At 34.8% G+C, this 16893-nt stretch overlaps 1 protein-coding gene across 3 annotated transcripts in view; it reads right to left on the bottom strand.

Moving 5' to 3' along the window:
- Positions 1-15400, bottom strand: part of LOC110030144 (glutathionyl-hydroquinone reductase YqjG-like) — a 22171-nt gene extending 6771 nt beyond the window's left edge. The window contains exons 1-5 of one of the 3 annotated variants that reach the window (XM_020732726.1): positions 15196-15400; positions 6216-6442; positions 5942-6118; positions 5605-5829; positions 5405-5533 (exon numbers count right to left, since the gene is read on the bottom strand). In XM_020732726.1, the coding sequence (XP_020588385.1) occupies positions 5405-5533; positions 5605-5829; positions 5942-6118; positions 6216-6442; positions 15196-15256 (819 nt within the window). In that variant the 5' untranslated portion in view covers positions 15257-15400. The remainder of the gene's footprint in view (positions 1-5404; positions 5534-5604; positions 5830-5941; positions 6119-6215; positions 6443-15195) is intronic. The other 2 variants (XM_020732729.1, XM_020732728.1) reach the window with 2 other exon arrangements.
- Between the last annotated feature and the right edge of the window lie 1493 nt (positions 15401-16893).

Here is a 16893-nt window from a genome sequence, read left to right as displayed (position 1 = left end):
TATATATGGCTATTTTGCAATTTTAACTAATACTATAGTTTCTACATCTTATTCTCAGACCGCTAAACAAACTTGTTGGATAAAAGTCATGCAAGAAAAACTTCAGGCACTTCAAATTAATCACACTTGGGATATTATTTCATGTCTTGCAGATGTTAAACCCATTGGTTGTAAAAGGGGTGTTTATTCTCTTAAACTCCGATCTGATGGCTCCCTTGACAGATATAAGACAAGATTGATAGCTCTTAACAATTAACATGAATATGAGATTGATTATGATGAGGCATTTGCACGTGTGGCAAAGATGACAACAGTTGACTTGTTTTATCTATTGTTGCATCTAAAAGCTGATCGTTACAACACATGGATGTTAAAAATGCATTTTTGCATGAGGACCTCAAGGAAGATATCTATATGACTCCTCCAGGCTTATTTTCTACACCCTCACATGACGTTTGTAAGCTCAAACGATCTCTATACGGTTTGAAACAGGCTCCACGGGCCTGATTTGAAAAGTTTCGCAATACTATCAGAGTGAGTATGATTTTTCATTATTTCTTTGCAAGACTGACAAGGGAATTGTGTTGTTATTAGTCTATGTTGATTATATTGTCATCACTGGATCTAAAACTCAATTGTGTCTCAGTTACAGAAGCGTTTTAAAGGTTCTTTTCATATAAAGGATTTGGGGTCTTTAACATATTTCTTAGGTCTTGAGGTTCACTCGTTTTCCGCTGGTATTTTTCTTCACTAACATAACTATACTAAGGAACTCATTGCTTTGGTTGGGCTCCAACAGGGTACTCCTTTGGAAATGAATGTTAAATATCAACAGAATGAATGTGACTTCCTATCTGATTCATCTCTGTATCGACAACTTGTTGAGAGTCTCAATTATCTAACCATCACACACCCTGATATTTCATTTGATGTGCAACAAGTTAGTCAATTTAGGCAGGCACCTACACATCTTCATTTAGCTGAAGTTCGACGGATTGTTAGGTATTTGAAAGGGCGTTCTCATCACGGCTTGTTTTTTTCTGCGGAGTCTCCTACTCGCTCAACAGCCTATAGTGATGTTGATTGGGTTGGTTGTTTTGATACACCTAGATCTATTATTGGCTGGTGTATATTTCTCGACAAGAAACAAGGTCGAGTGTCTGAATCATCTACTCAGTCTGAATATTGCGCCATGTCCTTTGTTTGTTATAAGATCATTTGGCTTTAGGGTTTGTTGGTTGAGTTTGGTTTTCCTCAACTTGAGTTTACTTCTCTTTATGCAGATAATACTAGTGCTATCTAGATTACTGCTAATCTTGTCTTCCATGAGCAGACGAAACACATTGAAGTGGATTGTCATTATATTCGAGAATTCTATGATAATGGTGTTATTTCTCTTCCTCATATCTATTATAATCTTTAAACGGCTGATATATTTATTAAGGCTCTTTCTCGACAACGTCATCAGTTCCCTGTTGACAAATTGATGCTCCTTGATCAGCTAGCATCAATTTGAAGGGGGATATCAATCAAAATAACTCGAATCGGGCAAAATTTAAGATTTTCCTTCTTTAAATTGCTGCATTAAATTTCTTATTTTAATTGTACATATTCTTTCCTTTTAGTTGAATATCTAGATTAGGAATATGCATTATTATGTACCAAAATATATTGTACAGACTATTATTTATTGGAATGAAAGCAAAGGAAATAGGCATTCAACCTATTTACTCAAAACATTAAAATTGTCCTTGCATACCTACTCAAGATGGTATTGCTGAGAGGAAACATAGGCATTTAATTGAGACAATCCAAACACTTATGATTGATGCTTATCTTCCTCCACACTTTGGGATTGATACACTGCTTACGGCTAGATACCTTATCAACCATCTCCCTTCCAAAACTACAAATAATCTCTCCCTTTCAAATCTTATACAAGAATCCTCAATCTTATAATCATCTTAAGATATTTTGATGCCTTTCTTATCCTTGGTTAACGCCATATTCCCCTAATAAACTTGTCGATTCCACTGCATTAGTTTTCATTGGCCATGCAGTCCACCATAAAGGTTACAAAAGTCTTGATCCTCTCTCTGGGCGTGTTTACATTTCTCGACGTGTTATTTTTTATGAAGATCATTTTCCCTATCACACTTAGACAAAAACCTCAACAAACTCTAAATCTGAATCCATTCCACCTCTCTTATTAGTTCCTCCTACTCAACCCAATGACTCAAGCCATACCATGTACCATATCACCTTTATCAACTTCTACAACAATTTCTTTACAAAACAGTCCATTACCTGTGCCTTATCAAAAAGCTTTGTGTCACATCGCATCAAGCGCCAGTGCCTCTACTTCTCCTCAACCTCCGCTTCCCACATGCCATCATATGCTAACGAGGTTACAAACTGGACATTAAAGCTTTGCAAAATTTTTCGACAGACAACGCTCTTTAACAGATTCAGATCCCACCTGTTTTACTCGAGCAACAAGTATAAACATTGGAGGAAGGCCATGTTTCTTGAGTTTCAAGCCTTACAAGCAAGTTCAAGGCACTTGGTGCCTTGTCCCACCCACTATTGATATGAACCTTTTAGGGTGCAAGTGGATTTACAAGACCAAACTCCAATCTGATGGCTCATTAGCTCATCTAGTCACTGAAGGCTGCAAACAAGAATAAGGAATAGATTACAGAGAAAAAATCATTCTGTTTGCCAAATTTCAAACTCTTCGTATTTTTCTCATAGTTGTCACTACAAGTAATTGAATCATACTCTAACTTGATGTTTCAAATGCATTTTTGCATGGTTATCTTGATGAACCAGTATATATGAAACAACTACATGGGTTTCTCGATACTCTATTGAAATCATGTGTGCAAGCTTCACATAGCCCTCTATAGACTAAAACAAGAAATGCATCAATGGTTTGCCATGTTGACCAACTACACACCCTTGGGTTTCAATCAGCAAAGCAGATGCATCTCTCCTGATATATCAAGTCAATTCCATGATTATTTACATTATTGTATACATTGATGATATCTTAAATTCTGGCAGCAATAATATTATTAAACAGGGTATTCTCACTAAACTAACAAATCCATTACATATGAAAAACCTCGGTCCTATACACCACTTTCTTGATATGCACGTGGAGCACAATGTTCACGGGTTACATTTGAATAAAGCTCATTATGCTCATAAGATTCTCAACTGATGTAGCATCCTTGATTGTAAATCAGTCCTTATTCCAACTCCTACAAAATTACTTGTTGAAGCTGAACAATGCACTACATTCGAAGCCTACTTTCTATAGCCACTTAGTTGGTTCTTTTCAATTTGTCACATTAACGAGGTCTGATATCGCATATGTTGTAAATAAACTTTATCAATACGTGCATAATCCGCACAGAGCTCATTTCCAGCTTCTTAAACATCTATTGCCTCACATTTAGGGCACTATCCTTTATGGTTTACCTATCTATGCTTCTCCTCTCATTTTGCAATCATTTCAGATTTTCATTGGGCTGGTGATATTTTCAATCGAAAATCCACTATTGATTGTTGCTCTTTCCTAGGTAAAACTCTTATTGTCTAGGCTGTTAAAAAGAAGTGAACAGTGGCCTGTTCATCTACAGAAGATGAGTATAGAGCTCTTGCTACTGCTGCAACTGATATATGTACTTAAGAAGCCTTCTTCGTGACATTCTTGTCTCTGAACCTACTGTGTTGTTTTGTGCCAATATCTATGCTTTAGCTTTAGCAAACAATCCTATTTTCCACTCTCACACCAAGCACATTGTCATTGACGCTCATTTTATTTGAAATTGCATCAAGTCTAATGAGACTAGTATTCATCATATTACCACCCAAGATCAAATATTTGATATCTTTATCAAATCACTTACAATCTATCAGTCTCAGTATCTTTGTAGCAAGCTTACAGTCCAAGATTGGCCTTATCACTTTGAGGGGAGGTGACAAGTATATAGAAGATGTTGCAATTAACTAAGCTTTCGGTTATATGTTACCTCTCAACTCCACTAGATAAAATTGCACCTTCTGATTATAACAAATGGTTTAATATCATTTACCTTCATAACTGTCTCTGTTGCTATACAGGTTTGGTTCTAACTTCTACATTCTTCTCTCTTGTATTAAATACCAAGTTGTTTCATATGAAAGGTAAGGCTGAATTATACAACAGCCTTTTGTTTTCCAAACTCTGTTATTCCTTTTGCACTTCTGTATCTTCCTGTAGTGAACTGTTGACACTACTACAACAACAACAAGACTTTATCCCACTAAGTGGGGTCAGTAACATGAATCCTTTTTCTCTATTGTCCTATTGAGTCCAATATTTTTATTTAATTCTAATATACTAAGATTATTTTTTATACAATATGCCCAAGTATTTTTAGGTCTACATTTGCCTTTCTTAACGTCGACACTAATCCTTCTAAATCATTTTGGACATCTCTCTTCATGTAATTTGTGTTTGGCCTCGCTTTCGTAATCCTCCAACATAAATTTTATCTACTCTTCTAATGGTACAATTCCTATTATTTCCTAGATATGTACAAACCAGCTATCTCTATTCATTACCATATCTTTCCTCTCCAACCACAATGCTCTAATATTATCAAAATTAAATTCATACTTTTAGTTAAATTCATACATATATCTTAACATACTCAATTCTACAACACTAATTTGAGCTAAGATTTTTTAGTTATCCAACACTCAAATCAGACAAAAGAAAGAGCAAATGACATAAACAACAAACTTTCACTTAAAGAACATGTCTATCCAGGACTAGAATTGCTCTTAAGAGAGTAAGCCAAGATGTTATAATAAAAGAAATTTGGTTATAACATTCAAACTATAAACGAGCGATAAGTAAGCCTACTCGATGCCACAACTATTGACCTGCTAATTTGAGAACAAAACTGGCACAATCCATTTAAATGATCCTGCAGTTTTCATTAAATTAATAAAATAATGGAATTTAATCCAAAAGATCAAATTATTGATAGCAATCGTAATAGATTTACATTATACATATATCAATTGATGATATCATTAAAAAGAAAAAAAATTATATAAATTTGCTAATTATTGCAATAAACTGCTTTATATGCATTAATATTTTAAAAGGCTGCTGAAAATTTTTTTATATAACCCCTTTCCAGTACATCTATGTTCAATACAAAACAAAATTTGCAGGACCAGTTATAAAACAAGTTCAATGAAACTCCAATTTCATCATGTAGTTCTCCACTGCATGGCATTAAAAAATAATAATATGGTCTGACATAGCTAAAAAATTAGTAAGCCATGCTTTTGCCACTTTCAATAACGAAATCCTGTGCCCTACATCCATGAAAATCCATACCTCATCAAACCTTATCAGAGTTACAAAAAGTCGAATATCAGCTTCCGTCAATTCATTCCCACAAATATAGCGTTGCCTACTCAGTATCTCCTCACATTTGTCCAAGGCATTATATAACTTCACTACAGCCTAAGTGAAAGGGCAACATAAAAGTCAGAAGAAAACCCAAATTTAATTTAATATGATAAAAAAATCATTACCTCGTCATAAGGACCTTGTTTTGTAGCAAACCCACACTTATAAACACCATTGTTAATGGTGTTATAAACCAATTCATTGACCTCATCAATGGCTGCTAGTAGGTGAGAGGGATATAAGTTTAAGTCAGCATTTTCAGCTATCTCATTGAACTCTGTGTTGAACATACGTATTATTTCTGAACTTTCATTATTTACAATTGTTTTGAGATTTTTATCCCAAAGAACCTGTTACATAATTATAAAACTAACTCAAAAGTGTCTCAAGCAAAAAAAAAAAAAAAGAAATCTTGCTGGAATAGACTCAAAAGAACAAGAAACAAAAATATCATGCACATACAGGAACAGTATATCTTCCTGAATAATTCGGGTTTGCAAGCTCATAAAGTTCCCTGATACTCCTGGCACCATTCAAATGATCAGGTTCAGCCCCAGCTTCTTCTGTGCTAGAAGCAGGAAAGACCCACCCAAAATGCTCATCAGTCTCTTTGGTCCTTTCCAATATTGATTTCACTGCCTAAATGATGAATTGTATATATATAAGGTGTTAAGATGTGATGACAGAGATGAATGTACGAAAAAATCTTAAAAGAGTCACAGAGAGGAAAAGTCACCGTGTAACTGATGGCCTTATCTAGTCCTTTGACTTTTAAAAATGACAGACATCTAGAAGCCCAAGGGCATGCATAAGATATATATAAATGGTATCTTCCTGATTCTGCAGGGAATTGAGAAGCTTGATTTTTTGAAATAAAATTACGAAAACTTGAAGGTGCACGGACGAAAGCACCAGCCTCTGACAATACATCGTGCGCAAATCTAGAAGACATTGATGGGTCTGCTAAGAGTCCATAACTTGAAAATCAGAACAGCAGTAGCTAGTTGAAAACTAACAAAGATGTTTATTAAAACAAATAAAGTATTAAGATGATAATAATGATTCATTTCTAAAGCGAGCATGCCATTAATTGTGCACAGTTTCATCCTATTACTAAGATTGACATGAAGTATAAAATCACCATCGTTACATCAAGCAACAACAAAGTATTATTATGCAAAATAGAATATAACTGAAACATGTGGGGAAAATAAGACTAGAATAATGATATCTATAATCTCTCCTGTTTGTGAATTATGTTTTCTAAGCATATATGCTAACACATGTTCATGTAACATAAACGTTAAATTTTTGTGACATTAAAATATTTGCAGAAATAAATCTTTAATTAGTAAAGGAAAGCAAGAAATTTTAACTTCTAAGAAAAAGGGTTTCAAAACAATTGAAAATCGGTTTGAAATTATAAGATAGCCAAAAACGACTAGCTATTTATATTCACAAGTAACCACAAGGATTTGCATTGTTCCAACTTAAATGTATAATAATATTCAGGAAAACTACAAAATTCTTCAAATACTGATAGACTTGTTTTGTGAAAGCAATAAAAACTGGAAGTGTAATAAGCTTTAAATGTCGGTTCGATCCATTACGCCAAGCAAAAATTGCGGAGCGAATTAGAAATCATCAAATTACAGGAATCTGAAAAAATAACTCTAAAGACATGTAATTCTAAAAAATGGACTAGTTCCACATAATTTTTTAAAGCAAAAGTCAATGTTGAAATAGTTTATATTAGGACTAATTCAATGGCATTCATGTTTGATTTTCCTGAATGAGACCAAGGCACCTGTAGCAGCATTCCTTTTTTAGGGGTTCATTCTCAAAGGAGGGTGTTATGGGATGGGAAAAAATTTGCATACGTCCAGCGTACGCAGCGCTGCGTAAGTCATCCAATCGGAGCACGACACATCAATAAAACCAGTCTCACCACATAGATTTTAAATATTCCCCGCGTGACCTGTCTGGGGGTAATACCGATTCGATACACATACAATAACCGAGCAGTAACCGCTTGCTTGGATGCCGTGGTACAACCCCAATAACCGACCTGTAACTCAAGAGAAACCGTGGACCCTCTGTACCGCGGTTGTGTAACTGCGCGGTAACCTCTGTACGATATGTATCGTGCGTATAACATTGTGGTAACCTCCAAAGCTCTGTACCACGGCTTTGTAACTTTGTGATAATCTCCGAAAACCTTTCGTCAATTCACAGAGCTTGATAACCTTCTTCAAAAATCATAGCACACGAATGTTGTTATTTAAGCAGCTATGGTTTACTGTTTTATTGCCCATCCGACGCTATTTTGATGTTAAAGATGGACTATGTAAACTGGCATTTCATGTCTGACAGGGAAGGAGAAGAAACATATCCGGCCAACAAAGAAGTTGATGTTAAAGTTGAGGTGTGTTTGTGTATTAATTGTATGTTTGCAGTTCTGTTTCTTTTTTTTTTGACAAATTTCTTTGTGTTTGTCCGCCCGTATATCTTTGTTTCTTGGTGTGTTTGTTTATGTGTTTCTTCTTATGTGTTTCTTTAGTGTTTTCCTTGGTGTGTTTGTTGTTGTGTTTCTTGGTGTTTTCCTTAGTGTGTTTCGAGGTTTAACTGGTACACATTTCTTCAGTTTTTATTAAAATGTTGTTTGCTTTTAGGGTGTTCTTATTTGTTGGGTTTACAAGAATATTTTGGAGGCGAATGTTTGTTTTGGTTTGTTTGTTGAGCTATGATTATTAGGGTTTAATGTAGTGTTCTTATTTGTGGGTTTACAATAATATAGTGTTCTTATTTGTTGGGTATTCCTTTTAGGGTTGTTTGTTTGTGCACCTATTATTGAGTTTAATATAGTTTTTTATTTTGTGCAGTTTGATGAAAGTTAACCTAAATGTACGGAGCAAACTGCAAATATTTTACTTCAAACGGTGGTTCACAATAGAAAGAAGCTTAAGAAGAATATTGTGTTTACGCTCATCATATCGGATTCAGTGTTCGTAAGGAGCGCGACACTTTCTGGCCTAACTCCAGGAATCTTAAAACGAAGGATTTTGTATGTGGAAAAACATGATTCAAGAAAAAGCTGAAAGTCACAGAAACTGTTAAATACAAAAGAGCAGACACAAAAAGTCGTTGTCCGGCAATGATTCGATACGCAATTGATGTTGAAGGTAATTGGACAGTTCAAAAATTCATTGAATCTCATAACCACTCATTAGCAAACCCTGGTGATAAGCACATCTTGCCTTCCAACAGAAAGATAAGCGAAGTCAATGTAGATGTGCTTAGATCGATGACACAGTCAAGGATAAGACTTAGAGATGCGTTTAACTTTCTAGCCATAAAAGTTGGGGGAGTAGAGAACCTAGAGTGTACTAAGATAGCTGCCTTCAATTTCATTCATAGAAAGAAGAGATGTAGAATTGAAAATGGCGATGCCAATGTTTTATTGTAATTATTCACAGAGAGACCTGTTGAGAATAGCATGTTTGAGTAGGACTTCGAAATTGATGAGAGTGATAAACTGATGAATTTTTTTTGGAGTGACGGTATGTCCAGACATGGTTATGATTGCTTTGGTGATGTTATTATTTTTGATACTTGCTGCAGATTAAATAAATATAACTTGTGTTGTGCTCCTTTTGTTGGCGTTAACCACAATTGACAGAATATTCTCTGTGGCGTTGAATTCTTATTAGAGGAGACAGTAGAGTCGTTTCAATAATTTTATAAAAATTTTATCTGTATTATGGGCAATAATCATCCAATTACAATATACATTGATCAAGATCAGACAATGGGAAAAGTCATAGAACAAATTTTATCAAATACACGACATTAATTATGTCAGTAGCACATATATAAGAAATTGACTACAAAGACTCACTGCAGGGTGGTGAATAAAATAGTCACTAATCTTTTTTATAAGTGTATGAGCAAATGCGAGTGAAGAGGAATTTGATAAACATGGGAGATGATGATTGAGACTGGTAATCTACAGGAGAACATTTGGTTAGATGAGATGTATAACATCAGAGATAAGTGAGCTACAGCTTTTAATAAGAATGTATTTGGAATGAGAATTTTATCCACCCACAAAAGTGAATCAACAAATAATATTTGTCATGGTGTCGCTAAGCCCACAAATTCTATTACTGATTCTTTTTTTGGGTCTTGAACATGTCATGAGAACATGGAGGCGTAACGAGAAGGAATGAAGATTACAAGTGCGATCAATCTATGATCACTCCAGTTGCGAAAAGCAGCCCAATGCTGAGGCAGGAAGCTGCATTTTACTCAAGGAAGCTTTACAATATGTTTGAGGAAGAGTTTATTTACGAATCATGTGGTCTTCAATTACACGCCCTGTAAACAATGAAAATGAATTTTTCATTAAGAATCTGAATGTCACATGACAAACAAAACTTGGGTTGTAAATTTCGACCCTTTCAGTTCGGAGATCCAATATAGCTGCAGAAAGTTCGAAATGATGGGGCTATTATGTGCACACTCTGTACGAGTACTGAATTTTCTACATATTAAGATCCCAAATAAATATCTCCTATTGAGATAGTCTACAAATGTAAAAGAAGATGTGTATGACAGTTATGAATACAAGCATTTCCAACAGTCACAAATGTGGAATGATGGTAAAGGTGACCTAATATTTCAAACACATATACAAAAAATGAACACATGCAAAAAATGTCATATCTATGCACTAATAAAGCAAAGAAAAATGCAGAGACTGAGTAGTGCATGAAGGATTCAATGAAGAAATTATCGTTGGATATTGATGACATAATAAAAAGAGGTTCAAAGTCACGAAAACAATAAAAAAAATAAAAAACCGGTGAATAATGAATCAAAACTGAATGATCTTGTCAAAATGCGCCCTAAAGGAATATCCAATTCCAAGCTAAAAGGTCACTGGGAGAGAAAGAAAGAGAAAAAGGTATATTTTGTTAAAAAAATTGATTTTAGATGTTTTAGCCAATGACAAGTTTTTTACCCATAACAACTTTAACTAACCACTTTAATAGGTAAATCGATAGAAATTTCAACTAGCCAAGAACCAGATGCTTTAAAGTCTGATCCAAGCATGTTCTCACTACCTGATTTTCTAACACAAGTTGATATATAATGCAAAATGATGATAACCATGTGCTAATCTTTTTATGTTGTGTATGTTATTTTAATATTTTTGGATCTTTCAAATGCAGAATTTCTTTCTTCCACGATACAGGAAATCATTAACCGTCATGATGACAGATTCAATATATGATCAGTAAGTATTATGACATATTCTTTAATCAGGATGTTTTTAATGAATAAGCTTTACGAATATGTTTTTTTTGTTTTTCACTCAGGTTCTAATCAGGATGTAAGCAACATTACTGAAGCATTTGTTGTGTCCAGACTGATTTGTATTGAGTTATTTGTTGCGTGGATGAGGAATTGTATTGAGGCATTTGTTTTTTGATGAAATGTTCCATTTTTTGTATTTTTTATGAGGATGTTTAAAGCATTTGTATTGAGGCATTTATAATCAGTATGTTTTTAAAGTAAATGTAACCTCCACTCCAGATCTGTAATCAGAATGTTTTCTGCTTCGAAATAAACTGGTACTTGACCTTGGTCACTTCTCCATTGCCCTTAACTTGTTGGCAATATGCAATTCTCTCATCTGACCACAAACAATATGCTTCAAAATCAATCAACCCATATCAAAAATCATGTAATACATAACAAATGTAGAAACAACATCACAAAAAATATCACAAAAGATATCCACAATCAGTAAGCCCACTTTCATGTACAACACCACACAACATTTCTTGGTTCCCTCTCTGAAGTCTTCCAGCTCCAGCATTTTTGGATCATCAACTTCAATGCATATTAACCTCCATACAATCAGCATGCTGAAGTAAAAAACCAGCTCAGACACTTTTAGAACATCACTTCTGAGTAACAATCTGTTGCACAAAGGAAAATAAATTAAACAAACAACCTAATTGCAAAGCTAAAAGGCATGAACAATATTAAATTCTAAGCAAACCCTCCTATCAAAAAGCTAGTTAACATTAACTATTTCAGAAAACTCTACGGCAAGAAGGAATGAGACGATGCATTCATCAAGTAACCTGCCACGAGTAGATAAAATTCTTAGAAACTAAATGGAGATATTTATAAATCTCATAAAGAGGCACGGATAAAAGTCACATACCAATTGTGTTCAATCTAATTTTTAAATTTCAGTAAAAAAATTTGTATAAGCTGCAATAAATGTTTTCCTTCCAAACCTACTGTGATTTTGACAAAGCAAATTTACAAATATCGTATCCAATTTTTGCTCCGAATAATGTCATCAATTCCTGCCACTCCTTTTTCTCCACCCAATTGACTTTCTCTTTTTGTACATGTGTCTTCATATATTTACAGACAAAAACACTGCAATGAAAATTGTTATTTTTTACTGGAATTCCTCTGGCCATTACAACTGGTCACTTCTTCAAATTAACCTGGAAAGCTTTCCTGACATCTTTTAAAAAATGTTCAATCTGTATACTTAGAGTTAAGTTAATAAATAAATATTTCAATCTGACAATAGTTAATGATCTCGTGTGAGGTCTTACAATGTTTTGAGAGATATGCAAATGCATTTTGTTAGATAAAGAGTCATAAACTCTCAATTTCCCCTCTGTTAGTGCCCCAACAAAAAGTATTCAATGTTGATATTTATTATAAGTATCAGTAATAACTCTCTCTTCTGGATTTAATCTTTTGTAATATGTGCGACAAAGGATTTAACGTTACCTTATCTATACAACTACATCAAGAAGAACAAGACGACATTCAAAATATGGTCATGTTAGATTTGTGTGAATGCAAACAACAAAATATTAAATTTTTAAAATTTATCCAGTGACATGGAGATACATACAGGCACGATTTATACAGATGTGATGCGTTACACCGCTTATTCTCTATCAACATAGCAAAACAATCAACATGTTTATTGTCTAACCAACCGTTTCCCAAGAATTCATCGAGATAGTCGCGGCACTGAAACATGTCTCATATTAATTAACAGGTCACCCCTGCATTTGAAATATAAAATTACTTCAGTTTATAATTACAAAATTAATGCAGAACACCCAAAAATTAGGTGAACTAACAAGTTCATGAATTTTCTACAACATATATTGATTGTTTCCCGCATATAATCTGGAATTTCATCTCTAGCAGGAAAATCGATCACCTGAGATGCTGGCTAGACCTGTAAGATAAGCAAAATCAGAATATTTAATGCTCATATTTAAATACTAGAAGAAAACATTTCATACCTTGTCTGGGTAGTCCTCACTAACATAATGAGTGACTGGTTGGTGCTCCTATTTCTCTTTATATACAATTGTAACCTCTTGTTGGGGAGATCTGGGTTGCTGATCAATACCCGCTTCCTCTTCCTGTACAATTTCAACCGGTTCCTTTAATGGTTTTTTCTCTTTCTTTCGAAAACAACATATGGGAAACTGAGAGTCATTTTTATTCTATTTAATCTCTCCTTAATCCTTTGGATCAAGCTCCTTTGTGGGGACTCTTTGACCGATTTTCTCATTAATTCCTCATCTAATTATTTTATTGTTCTTTCTACATTCACGACAAGACACTTTAAGTCTTTCACCGCATTTTCTAACTTTGTCAAACAACTTTCAACAAAGTCTTGAAAGTCCAAAACTGTATTCTCTAAACGCGTTAAACGACTGTCAACAGAGACTTGAAAATCCAATATAAATTTTTGTTGATCTTTCAATAATTCATGAATCTCTTCAAATCCAAGTCTTTGACTCGTCCGTTCAAATATATGATTGTCGGTTGGTTGAGGACTAATATGATAAGGTACTATAGAAGATACCTCAACCAACATGGGTGTTGTGGTATGGAATGGGTCTTTCCTGTGGGAGAAGCTTTGCAGGACTGAAGGGTTCTTCAAAGAAAGTGGCAAGTAAGCGATATTCACTTTCTTTTACATCAAGAAAAAAATCATAGACCTGCAAAAAATTACAGACAAACAAGGTCAGTCAATGTATAGCATGACCATAATACCAATTTATGTAAAAAATTATTGAATTCACCTTGGCAAGACCATAATACCTCTTTCATGTCCAACTTCTCCGCCTCGTCAAACTGCGCAACATTCGCCTCTTCCAACACGGTCGTGGTCTTATCGATGTCCTCCATTTTAATCTTGCTTCAGAATACAAATGTGAAACCCTAAACAGTACCTTAACGTTCAAGAAGAAGGCAAGCCTGGGCGCGAATGAAAACATCAATCCTGTTTCGAAAAAGAATTCTTACAGTCTAAATTTTTACCACGGGTATTTGAGCAGTACATTTTGCGGGCGTTAAGCGAAGGTTACACGATTATTACTGGGAATTACTAAGAAGGTACATAGGTTATCGAGGTTACCGCAACGTTGCACAATCATTCCACAAAGTTACAAAGTCACGGTACGGGGCTTTGGAGGTTACCGCAACGTTACACGCGCGGTTCATATCGTCCAAAAGTTTCCAAAAGTTACCGCGCAGTTACACAGCCGCGGTACAGAGGGTCCGCGGTTTCTCAGAGTTACAGGTGGGTTATTGGGGTTGTACCACGACATCCAACGGGGCGGTTACAGAACGGTTACAGGGCGGTTATTGTTCATGTATTACCCCCATATATACCGTGCGGGTCAGGTCGATGGGTCACGCGGGGAATATTTAAAATCTACGTGGTAGGACCGGTTTTGCTGATGTGTCGTGTTCCCAATGGATGATGAACACAGCGCCACGTACGCTGGACATATGCAATTTTTTTCCTATGGGATGATATACTACAAAGAAAAAAAATTCATTAATTGGCTTTGAAGTGCGCTAAGGTCAGCGGTCAGCGGATATTGCATCAATTCTTTTAGAAGTTTCAGGAGAAAAAAATCATTCTCCTACGTATATGACAATTGTCCCCCTTTTTTTTCTGTATAAAACTTTTAAGGTTTTCATAAGATGTTATCACTTTTAATCAGACATTAGTAGTATTATTTTTGTATTACCCGCACAAAAATTGAAATTAAAGAAATTTTAATTTACATTTTAAGCCAACTATCATGGTTATACAATACTGAGCTCATTTACCAAAAGCTCTTTTATCATATTTTTGAGTACCAGTATCTAAGTTGGTCGGTCCTTTTTCTTTCTTTAATTCAAGAGAAAATCGATTACAATATAACAACAAAAAGTCATTTACCCTTACAATTTTGTCCAATTTGCCACAGACTCTACACTCTACATACAAGGCTGCGTAAGAAAATTTAAAGAATAAAGAAACGCTTTGCCTGTCCAATTTGGATTTTCCCTCTATTCACTACTTACGAGTATAGCTAAAATGGTAATTGAACCCCAAATTACAAGCTCAGGACTCAAAACATCAAAAATGTTTTGCTCAAACGGAAGATCAATCATATGAAACCACAGAACAAGCATCGATGAAAAACGTACGACAAATCCTAATCAAAAGCAAACTAATTGAACAGAAATGTAAACCCTATACCATGTCTTATGATTTACGCCAAGTTAAATTATACAACTAAAATAAGAACAACATAAAGGCAATCAAATTTCAGCAATGAAGAGGCTTCTTCAACCTTACAAGACTGACTCACCTTGTCTAAGAAGCGTTGGCAGATGAAAGAGACGATTAGAGATTGCAGGCGAAGAGAACATCAACGTGTAAGGAAGGAATAATTAAATAGGAAAAGGATCATCCTGGTCGTCCTTTAGGAGCCGCCAAGCCGGGGTTTTCCCTATTAACCTTTGGGTATATGGAGCCGCCATGGCAGATCGATCCACGAGGAGGAACTGGCACATTCGGGCTTCTACACGCGTCAATACCCGGCCTTGTTAAGTTGATGTACGTTGAAATTTTGAATTGCTGACGTCACCTAGTGGTGATATAAAAATAAAAAAATTCATTTTAGTGCAAGATAATATTCCGTCGATGTTATTCTGCATTATTCATGTGTTATTATGATGGTATTCATGTATTATTGTGTTCAGAAAATATTTTTTGAGCTATAATAACACAATAACATATTATTACTATTACGATAACATCTGAATAATACGGAATAACAGAGAAGGAATATTTTTTTGTCTTACCGGGTCGGATCACAAGAAAACACACGTGTTTTCTTGAAGTCACGTGTCCACTCTACGTTAGGAGTCCTGATGTAATATTTTTCCATTCTTATATATTTAAATTATATAAAAATAATTTTAATATAAAAGATTTTCATACACACCACTTAATTCATATATATTTACACCTTGAACACCTAAATTTAAATGTTTATATATACATTCCACCCAAAGCAGTATTTCCTTTTTTTAGTTAAAATAGCAATGTTTTTTTTTTTAAATTTGATATAAAAGATTTGGATGATTTTAATGTAAGACTGTAAAATTTTGGTCTTAGATATGTAAATACATAAGAATGGTAGGACTTCTTAAATTTACTTAGCTGGGGCCCACCTTCTATTTTGCGTATGTGGCCCGAACCTTGTATTTCCTGCCTAGTATGTATAGAGATTTGTCTCTTTGTTTTTTATTAGACTAATTAATATTAATAGATCAAGTTTCTCTTCTGTTAAACCTTTTCTTCCCTGTTCTCTCGCATTTGTCTTCTTCCTCAGTTTGCAAGATTTCATGGTATCAGAACTTCTCAAGGCTTAGCAGTCATGGACGATTTCGTATCTTCTCGAACTCACGAAGGCTTGGCCTCCTTGCGTATTGCCGAAAATCCTATCCCGCCTTCTTTGAAGTTTCTCATGATGAATCTCAAGTCAATGGTGAAAAATGCCGTAACCTCTGATAATTAACGACTCTGGCGTTCGCAAATCATTAAGATTACTAAAGCCAATGGATTTTTGGGCTTTCTTGATGGTACCTTGCAACCACCTACTGTGATTGATGAAACAGGTAAGACCACTGTAAATCTCGCATATAATATTTGGATGTTGATTGATCAGAACTTAGCAGTGGCTTTATATTCCACTATAGGTCTGTTTGGTGCAGTTTTCCAGCTTTTCAGCTGGAGCTTAGCTGCCCTAGGAAGCAGCTGCGGGGAAGCTGATGGTCTGTTTTTTGTAGCTGCGAAAAAACAGATGTAATGGAGCTGTTTATGGAAGATTGATCATTCTGCTTCTGTTTATTCAAAACGTTTAAAACAGAACTCTAACTGTCATCAATTTGATACTTCAGAAACTTCTTTGCTAAATTTCCACTGCATATAAATGAATGAAATCAAACAGAACAAAGAAATATCTTATAAAGCCAAATTCAAATATTTGTTATATATATAT

The sequence above is a fragment of the Phalaenopsis equestris genome, unplaced genomic scaffold (genome assembly GCF_001263595.1).
Source record: "Phalaenopsis equestris unplaced genomic scaffold, ASM126359v1 Scaffold000666, whole genome shotgun sequence".
Classification (NCBI taxonomy): domain Eukaryota; kingdom Viridiplantae; phylum Streptophyta; class Magnoliopsida; order Asparagales; family Orchidaceae; genus Phalaenopsis; species Phalaenopsis equestris.
Note: the sequence above shows the minus strand (reverse complement) of the source record. Positions and strands in the feature narration are given on the sequence as shown.